General features: G+C 42.8%; 1 protein-coding gene across 1 annotated transcript in view; it reads left to right on the top strand.

Annotated features, from left to right (window-relative positions):
• The first annotated feature begins 1,466 nt into the window (after positions 1–1,466).
• Positions 1,467–10,934, top strand: part of C1QTNF12 (C1q and TNF related 12) — a 52,034-nt gene continuing 42,566 nt past the window's right edge. The window contains exon 1 of the mRNA XM_040427662.1: positions 1,467–2,564. Coding sequence (XP_040283596.1) covers positions 2,394–2,564 — 171 coding nt within the window. The 5' untranslated portion in view covers positions 1,467–2,393. The remainder of the gene's footprint in view (positions 2,565–10,934) is intronic.

The raw sequence follows: 10,934 nt of genomic DNA, 5'->3' as shown, positions 1-10,934 counted from the left end.
GCAGGTGGCGCTATACAGATACATTTTATTGAATATATCAGTCGCTTTGCAAAATTTTGAATTACATGCAATTACAAAAGTATTCAGATCCAGTTGCTGATTTGAAAACTGGAGAATATTTTCATGGGACAACCCCTTTAATGTTATGAATCATTATTTCATGCTATTTAATATGTTAATGCCCTGTAATCTGCCATCTGATCTCTGTATGGATCAGTCAGGGTTAATTATCCTGACTCAGCCCCTACAGGAAGTTAGGTGTGGGATTTATGTCTGCCCCTCACTCAGTGAGTCTAGAGTTAGCAGAGGAAGTGAGAGGTTGTCACATGTGCACATTTAGACACGGTCTTGACCACCTATATCTCAATCCTGTACCCCTTCAGTTAGGAATTACAACCAGCATTGCAAGAGTAATGTTGTCAGCCTTAGATTCTGAAGAGAGAGGGAAGATAGAGAGGAAGGAGTACTACAATTCAGATTCTTGCTCAAATCCATATATTGCTGTCTGGGAATATTTGCACTGTGAATAATTTGGAAATGTGTTTTGATACCATTGGATGTACTACAACTCCCATTCTGCACTTAAGTAAATAGAGACATTTATTTTCCTACTACTGGCCTGGTTACTGACTCCAGCATCATACACCGGTCACTACACCTACATGCCCTGCCTTGCATCCATACAAAACAAGAACAGCAAGGGCACCCAACAAACTGTCTGGAGTCCCAATATCCTGTTGTGCCCGGAGGGAAGAAAGGGTGTGTCCTTCTATTCCTGCCCTGGCCTTAGGGAGCATCAGTCTGAGGATTGCCACTGTGAATAAGTATTGCAGCCAAGTGCTTCGCTCCTCCTGGGCTTGCGGCATATCCCTGCACCATATTTATTATCCAGCCTGAGCCCCTCTGATAAATCTGGACAGGCTGTTTACGCTTGCGCCATCTATAGGATTAGTTAATCTGTCCTAGTGTCTGCATGACGCTTTATATGCTACTGTACTGTACTCAGTGCCTTTCATTTGCAAAAAATAAAAAAATGCAGCAAAAAACACAGCATTTTTTGCAAAACAGACGTAGCGCGACACCAGCTTTACTCAGATTTTCATATTTCAATTCTAAGGTCTCTTGAAAATCGCTAATTGCGGGTTTCCCCACTGTTTGGAGCCTCATCCATCAGCTGTGATGGAACTCAGCAGCAAGTGTTCAGTTGCTCCACAGCGCCACCACGGTGGAAATGCACCTCTTTGCTTGCAAGTTAAAACATTGCAGCATCAATATTTTAAGGGTTAATATGAAACATTTCCCATATTGCGTTTTTGTCATATTCAGTCTTTTCCCCTGGGGTTAAAGAAAAAGTTTTTATGGGTCATTAAAATGTGATTAACATCTCTGTGGAGAAGGGCTGAACTGCTTATCAGCTCCACTTTAATAGGGCTGTTAAAAATACTAGGATTGACAGATGAGCAGGGTGAGTTCCCTCCCTCTCCTTCAAGTAGCAGCTACAGGAAAGAAGGATATATTTGGTGAAATGAGCAGCCCGGAGAGCAACTGCCAATTTGCAGCTGGGGAGAGACAGAGTGAGAGAGAAATTGAGACAGGACTGGGACACAGAAAGAAGGAATAAACCATCATTCTGAACAATCAGTAAAAAAGCAACGTTTTCTAAGGAATCACAGGGAGAAATTTCTACAGGACTTTTCCCCCACAATTTTTACCTATTTTTGAGCCTTTTTTTAACCCAGTGAGCCAAGAGCAGATATTTAGACTTCTGCATGTTATCATGATCTATCTGTGAAGGGACACAACTTTTATTTTTAAGAATTAATGCTCAGCAGAAGTGTGAGGCGGCTGCCAACGAGAAGTGTTTTGTGGAGACACTTTATCAGATTCTGAATTTTATCCTAAAGGTTGCATCAAGTCAAGCAGAAGACATCAGGTTGTCGGCTTACAGTAACAGAGGAGAATGACTACTGATCATCAGAGTTTCCATTTCCTATTGTCCACCTAATGGGTCCACTCATTGATCATCATTACCAAGGAAGGTCTAAACCAATGGGGCTTTTTGCTGGCAGATGTGGGCTCAGATGTCACCCTGATCCCTTTAATGTTACAGACTTCATAGTTGAGTGATTTTTAATTATACTGTTTGGACTTTTGAAGAAATTGATGGGAGATCATTTGCTTTCACCTTCTCACCTACTTGTCATGTGTAAAAAGTCCTGGCGGAGTTAAGTAGATTGATGCTTTATCTTGACCCTTTTTGTCTTGGCAAGTGCTTATCTACACTGAAGGATCACTTTCCACTTGTTTTATTCCTCTCAGCATCTTCTTGAAGGTACTTGGAGCTTTCCACAGTTTAACTTTGTAAACTCTGAAGGATATATTCACCAGGCATAATGAGGTGTTGGGTATGGCTCCTGGTGGCCACACTACTGTGCCAGCAACTTGCAATTTTCCCGGTCCTGGCAGCTAAAAAAGAACGTAAAAGGGGAAAAGATCTACATCAGTTCATTGATCCTTTTAATGTTACACTGTCCAACAGTGAGGAGGTACATGAACTTGACAAGGTATGTGAGCCATGCATAGACACCTCCACTGCCTCTTACCTTCTACTCAAGTCACTTCGCATCATCCTTACAAAATCACTTATTTTCATGTGATTTATTTTACTGCTCGAGTGTTCCAGGCATGTTTGGTACTAAAATGACCTCAAACAATGGGGAAGTTCAGGAATAGGTTTAGTTAGAACCTAGAATGTCATAGAAAACTGGTAGGAGAAAATTCTGAGATGACTTCATGATCATTCATGAAGCTATGGGTTGGAGAGATGTTCACTGATAGCTACCTTAATTTTTTAAAATTCTTTATTCTAATTATAGTCATTGCCCTGTTTAATTATAATATGGTAGAATGACCTCTTTAGGTTAGGTTGTAAAAGTTCTACCAGACTGTACAAAAATACTTCCATTATAGAAAATGTGAATATATCTCATTGTCTCTTATTGTAAAACTACTTATACAGTATATGTGTGGTTATGCATTTATATATATATGGGGTAACCCATAGTAAATACATTGTAATCTACATTATGCTAAAGATACACCTGGGGGAATGTGGGAAGGTTTCATGTGTAGGTTGTAAGAATGAAATGAATCTGCTGTTATTTTGAAAGTATATTGGACTACTAATAGAGACATGGTCACCTCTCATAAGTACATTTTACTGTTTGTTATTAGGCAGTGTGAGATAAATAAAATATATAACGACCATTACTTCAGTAACTTTTAGATATATTCCTAAGTTTTACTGACTTGGGCCAACTTCTCTATATCAGTAGGAACAAGTAAGGCTGGCACCTGATCCTTACATTTGAAAGAGTTGTGTAGAACACAAGATCTTCTGTGTAGGGTCATGGCCATTTAAAGTCAAAGAAATGTACGTGAAATGACTTGATATATTGTTTGCTATATCTTCAGAATGAATGGGAGACACTGTCAGGAGGAGTAGGATTTCTTGAGAGAGTCTCGGTTTGGCTGTGAAGAGGTAGAGATGAGCAATTGAGCGTAAGCTGTTGAGATAATGAGGGTGAGCGTCTGGAATGAAAGAGATGCATTTCAGGAAGAGAGAGGTGTTTACGTTGTGGGCGGCACTGGAATGTAGTGGAAATATTGGACTCAGGCATGTTGGTTGCGTTGGGACCAGAGAAATGGGTTGCCAACATGAAGTGGTAAATAAAATGTACACAGGAGACAGATGATGGGGCTGGGACGAGTTGAGCACAAGATGGAAATATATATAGACAGAAATAACTGGGAGGCAGTTAGATAAGAATGTTCTGCAGAAATAACCCATAGGCATCCACATAAAGGAAGCACGTATGCCGAGGAGTGATGTCATGAAATATCTGCTGTATGCACGGATTATACAGAATATAGAAGTGAATGAAGGGCTACTAGAGATCGGGGAGAGGGATTGCAAATATTGTAATAATAAGGTGCAACTCGGGGGGTGAAATCTGTGGAAAATCCACAACAAAATCGATGACAGATTTAACATGTGCAGATTTTGCTCCAGATTTGGTGCAGTGGAAGTAATTCTGCTGCAGAAAACTGGTGCACACCCCTAGGGTACGACCACATGTTCAGGTTTCTGGAGGCATTTTTGGAAGCCAAAACCAGGAGTGAATTGAAAAAAGAGGAGTCCTATCCGTCCTTTATACTTTTTCTCCTTTTATGATTCACCCCTGATTTGGGCTTTCAAAACTGCAGGAAACATGACTGTGTGGCCATACCCCCATAGTAGAAAAATACTTGGTGCCACTTATCAGGGTATTAAATGCCACAAACCATCTGTAGATACAGCTATCATGTACCATGTACATTGCTTACATCTCAGCAATCATTTTGGCAGTTTTGTACTATAAATTATGATAAATGTATCTGTCTGAGGGGGCTTTGTCCCCTTCTGCAAAATGTGGCTTGTGAGAAAACGTACGACTTTTGTACGCCAGAAAATTGACGTACAGCATTGATAGTCATCACACACACCATGCACACAATTATCTAGTACAAACAAAGCACAATGGGCCAGATTTACTAATGTGTCTGCGCCAAAAATCTGTCTAAAAAAGTGGTGAAATCTGGCGCATCTATGTTTTCTCCACTTTTTCTTGCATGCGAGACAAGGGGCGGGACTTAGCAGAAATGGGCAGGGCCTAAGATGCACCGCTCGACAACAAAATTGCGCCACAGTTTCACACTAAGGGCAGGAGTTCCGGTGTTCTAACAAAAATCCTTACTTCGTGAAAATACCTTACCCCTCGTGACTTCCGGGGGTGTGCGCCTCAACTTCCGGGGGTGTGCACTTCAGCGCAAGCGCACTACCATGGTACAGGTAAGGTAAAATTACAAGGAGCGCTGACTCGCGTGCGCCCTCAGGGGTAAGATCTGACAGTCTTTTCTCCTTACTCTCACACTGCGCACGCGCGGATTGTGAAATCTCCTTACCATCACAAGGGTTAGGGTTTAGGGTTAGGGTTAAGGGTTAGGATTAGGGTTATGCCCGCACCCACCACCCACCCCCCGGATGGCAAAAGGAGATTTCACAATCCGCGCGTGCGCAGTGTGAGTGTAAGGAGAAAAGACCGTCAGATCTCCTTACCCCTGAGGGCGCATGCGCAGTGTCCATGAGTCAGTGCTCCCTGCAATTTTACCTTACCCGTGTCGTGGTAGTGCGCTTGCGCTGAGGCACACACCCCCGGAAGTCACGAGGGGTAAGGTATTTTCACAAAGTAAGGATTTTTGTTGGGACACCGGCAGAGATCAGCCGACCGCAGCTCTCTGAATCCAGCCGGATGGTACCAGAATGCCTGCCAGCCCCATTAACTATAATGGGGTCCAATGGAGATACCCGGCAAATATGCACACAGTGTTTTTTGTCCCAGCATTGTCCGCCAGACCTGCTGGCCAGAACAACCAACTGCAGGTCTGAAAGAAGCCTGTTATCACTCCACACCCTTGGCACTAGGTTCCATGTCTCTGGGGTCATAGCAGTGGTTATTTGCTACCTTTCGCAGATCATTGACCTCTTAACACATGGCAGCAGCTACAGTAGCCACTGTAATTCCTGCCCGTGACACCTTTTGACCATGGACCACACAGTCTTTAGGCCAATGTAATCTTTAGTTAGGCACTGTCAACTTAAAAAGCTCACAGCTCAGAAGAACACAGTATGGCAGCACTAGTAAACAATTTCACGTTCCGGTATGGCTCACACTTATAGAATAGTGCTGTCACTCCAAGGACTTGAGAATAGTCAAAAATGATGGACTCAGGAGGAGGAAGGAACCAAAATGGCCACCAGCACGAGTCTCTTATACGCAGAAGAAGGTTGTGCAGTTCCAAGGAGTTTTTAAAGGGCATTTTTAAGGAGTCTGGATCGCCATTTTTTATTTTCCTACTGCCTCCCGTTTCACCGCTGTGATATACACAGTCCAGACTGCTGTGCTAACATAATGGAGAGGACTCCTGTGTGCATGAACAGCAGTCCTGACAGTGTACTTCAGTACAGCCTTAAAGAGCAGATTTGTACCGATGAAACTGGCTGACCTGTTCCATGTGCGCTTGGCAGCTGAAGGCATCTGTGTTGGTCCCATGTTCATATGTGCCTGAATTGCTGAGAAAAATGATGTTTCAATATATGCAAATGAGCCTCTGGGAGCAACGGGGGCGTTACCATTACACCTAGAGGCTCAGCAATCTCTGCAACTGGTGCTCCCTCTGCACTTTCATTGATAGGACCAGGTAGTGAAAGCATCATCACGCCTGCCTGGCCTGGTTATTCAAAATGCAAATGAGCCTCTAGGAGCAACTGGGGTGTTGCCATTGCAGAGAGAGCTGAGCCATTGCTCCTAGAGGCTCATTTGCATGTATTAAAGCATCATGTTTCTCAGCTACGCAGCACTTATAAACATGGGACCAACACAGATGCCTTCAGATGCCAAGTGCACATGTAACAGGTCAGCTGGTTTATAGATACAAATCTGCTGACAGATGCCCTTTAAAGCTGTACTGAAGTACACTGTCAGGACTGCCGTGCATGCGCACAGGAGTCCTCTCCATTATGCTAGCACAGCCGTCTGGACTGTGTATATTAGTACAGCTGACAGTGGCGGAACAGGGGACAGTAGGGAAAAGAAATGGCGATCCAGACTACTTATGTGTAGTAATACTACTATTACTGCATATAATAGTCCAGAATCATGGTGACAGGTTTTTATAGGGTTGGAGATAAAATATCCACTTTGGAAAATATCTTCTTGTTAGATAGGATTGGTGATAATGAACTGATCACATCATTTCCCACATCTGGGACCTTATTTTGTGTGGAAACCCAAGAAAATCTCTGCAGTATCGCCACATGGGAAAAAAGGTATTACAAGATCTTAATAGATTTCAGTGGACTGTCTGTATAAGGGCTCGTTCACACGAACTTATGGGTTCCGTTGCCGAATCGCGGATCCGCAATAAACGGACACCGTGTGAAAATCCGGAGATGCGGAGCGATGCGGAACGGAAGCACGGAACAGAAACCCACGGAAGCACTATGCAGTGTTCTGTGGGGTTCTGTTCCGTACTTCTGTTCCGCACAAAGATAGAACATAGAACTTTTTGCGGAATGGAGGGATGCGGACCCATTCAAGTTGAATGGGTCTGGATCCATCCTGGAGGCCCCACGAACGTGCACGGAACGGAACCCATACGTTCGTGTGAACAAGCCCTAATATGCAGACATGCTATCGTAGGTCCTCCAGAGAGAGAGAGAGACAGAGAGAGAGAGAGAGAGAGAGAGAGACAGAGAGAGATGCTCCTTCTATTGAATAATAGATAAGGGGAGTGAATGGTGGACCCCTCTAATAAGGTATTTGAAATTGGTTCTTTTTAACCAGACAACCTCTATAAATGCTGCCACTGAATAAATTAACATCCAGCTAAAGGCTTCTTTATACTTGTCCTAAATGATGTATCTACAGATAGAAGAATTCTCCACTTAATTACTGTTATTTGTTTCAAAGATGCACAAACACAGTTTTTTTATAACTGTCCGAGGTACTTGTGGATCTCTGCTACTGGACAACTACTCCCAGTATGATCTGTCAATCACAGGTAGAACACAATAAAGCGGGGGGGGGGGGGGGGGGGGGTGGATATCACTGTCACCAGCTGATCATCGAGCTCACATTCTCGCCATCAGTCACTTCTGGAAACACCTAATGTAATACAAGATCAAAACAATGAAAATGGTCTCTTCACATCATAGGAAATAAAGAAACAAATGATCCCATTTCTTGACTATTTAAAAATAGATAGTGTATAAAATACCAGGCAATTATCAACTCACAGCTCTAGCTTTAAAGAGGACCTTTCATCAGTTTTGACATAGGCTAATTAGGGTATTACCTTGTAGGGCGGCCCCCACCGATGCCAAGGGTGTTTTTGTTTTTTCAACCAGCCCCCCCTCGCTCCTTCTCCCTGGCTGTGAGCGGTCCGTTTTGATTGGATCGCGCTCACAGCCAGGGAGAAGGAGACGCCCCGTTGCTGCGAAGTTACAGCTCATTACAATACAGCGCGCCAAAATATCGAGGACCACAGCGGACGAACGGTTGGGGCGGGGGGTATGGTTTTAAAAAAAAAACCACTTAAGGCATCAGTGGGGGCCACCCTACAAGTTAATACCATAATTAGTCAAATGTCAAAACTTATAAAAGGTCTTCTTTAAAAATATATTTTTTTTGCGGGGCCACGGAACGGTGCAACGGAAGCGGACAGCACACGGAGTGCTGTCCGCATCTTTTACGGCCCCATTGAAGTGAATGGGTCCGCATCCGAGCCGCAAAAACGGCTAACAATGACAGACATGAGGTACAGCTGCAGATAGTAGCACTGTATATAGTGTACATGTTCTACTCCTCAATACCCCACTATTCACCTGTTGGATAGGTGGGCAGTTAACTGAAAGCAAAGTCACATGATAGTTTTGAGGGTCACAAGACATGTATAGTGCTACAAAACATGCTGGTTAATATAGCGATAGAGGTCAGTATGCAGAGATGAATGCTCCCACAATGAAAGCACTTACTGCCCAATACCTTTTCACTACCTGCCACTTGTCCCTACCTGGTGCAATCGCCTCGCCTCATTGGCAGTGCACCCCTGGACAGGAGCGGAGCGGACCCCATTAACTTCTAAGGGAGAGTCTTCTAGGCATGGGGGGAGCAGACAAGCGGTGATATCACCTATTGTGAATATGCTAATCCTGCCTGTAATGATAAGAAGATGACTACTGAAACGAGATCTGAACAGTCCGAGAAGTGGCACCTATTATTAGAGGCCAGTCTTAAATCTACAGGATTTGCAGAATTATAGGATTTTTTCTGAAATATACAGTTTATAGTGACATGGAAAATTAAATACACCACCACCAAAAATTTTTACAAATGTGTTTAACAAAAAACTTGATGTAAAGAATTGGTTATTATTTTTTGATGCCACGTGCCCTTTAAGCAGACATATTGTTCGTCAAAATCAATGACCCCCGCTGGGATGTGAGTACAGGCTGTGCTCTCCATGATTTGGAACACTTTCGAGCGCTGCGATCCACTGGCACATGTAAAGTGTCTGTATACACGAGGGCTCGGAGACAAGGCATGTCAGACAAAATATTTAAATTAACTTGATAGTATTTACTCCTATTGGTAAATTATATGCGTTGTGATCCTGAGCCTGAGATTGAGAAGAAAAAGCATAACAATAACGAGTGTTGGGCTAATGCACTGTATAAATATTATTGCCTAAAAGAATTTTTGGAGAAGGAAAGCTGATCGCAGCCATTGTTTACCAAGAAACACTGTCCAGGGTGGGGATTGAAACTGCACAATGTATATTTTTACTTTCCAGACAGGTGTCAATGAGGATTATTCTGGATTATTATTCTGCAGAGATAAAGTCAGTGAATAGTGACCAAGGATTCCCGGGAAGGATTCTGAGAGAAGAGTGTGGACACAACAATGGTTAGGAATAGGATTAGGAAGTTGCAGGATGAAAGAGTCCGGAGTGAGAGAAGTGATTGTGAAGTGTGTTAAGAAAATAAGATCTTCATCAACTCGAAATACCCTTCTGAGTAATGTGTGAGTCTCAGCAATTACAACAATGAAGACAGAACCTTGCGTCTTTGACCTGTTAAGTGACCACAGGGTAGGAAGAGCTTTGATCTCCACCCCAGGGGTAGGACGTGGCAGTGTGTGATAGACAGGGGGATACACTGGACTGGAAGCCACTGAGGTGACCAAGCTCAATAATTGGTTACGGATGAGGAGCCCCTTTGATTTTCTCAGTGGCTGTGAGCTGTCTTCATATATACCGCATGTGATTATTAATGATAGTAATGATATTCTGCTGATATTACAGTACTAATAGTAATAACTCATAGGTTATCCATGCTGGACTAGTTACAGCCATGTCTGTTTTAAAGTAAATTCACCATAAAATAACATATTTTCTTAGAACACTATCTAGTTCTGTACCTTTGTTATTCCCCCTGGAAAGGTATGAACGTCTACTGGGAGTTACCATAACCCTAGTCAATAGAGCAGGTCTTTACACGTCTCACAATTGTGAAAGAGTGGAAGAGACATGCCCATTGACATAGATATTGTAGCCCCTATTTGTCAAGTTATTCATACATTTCCAGGAGGAATAGAACAAGGAAGGCAAACTCTATAGTTCTATGAAAATGTGCTTTTGCATTGTTAAGAAATGCAGGAATTTAATAAAACAGGAGAACTGGCAGGTCAGATATCATATAGTACATGACAGTCTCTTTCTAACAAAGCTAGAACCAGCCCTGTACCTCACATGGATCGAGAGATCTCCACATTCATTGCTCCAATGGCTGTAGTAGATGTATTTCAAGCTGGCAGCTCAGGGGCTGTGTCCTTTCTGCTGCCTATGATAGCAGCTGGAGGATGGAACTGAGAATTTGAATCCTCCGCAGTGAGGTGGACAGAGAAATTAGAAAAAGAGCAAACAGCAGGGGGTGCTATACAGATAGACTTAATACAAATTTTTAATTACATACAATTACAAAAGTATTCAGATCCTGGTGCTGGTTTGAAAACTAGAGTATTTTTCATGGGACAACCCCTTTAAGTGAAGTGAGAAAAAATGATGTGAAGGACTTGCTAAAACAGCATCTAAGGAATGGTTCTTTGGTTACATCAGTGTGAAGGGATTTGCATCTCCACCAGTTCCATTCTTCCTTTTGTATCAGTGCTCCTAAACTTCCATCCAACTTATTTTACCTGTCCTCATTTTTGAAGGAAAGTGGCTTCCAAATGCAGGACTGAAGTCCAAATAGTGCATTAGTCAGGTGGAAGTAA

Source organism: Bufo bufo, chromosome 1, assembly GCF_905171765.1.
Source record: "Bufo bufo chromosome 1, aBufBuf1.1, whole genome shotgun sequence".
Classification (NCBI taxonomy): Eukaryota; Metazoa; Chordata; class Amphibia; order Anura; family Bufonidae; genus Bufo; species Bufo bufo.
Note: the sequence above shows the minus strand (reverse complement) of the source record. Positions and strands in the feature narration are given on the sequence as shown.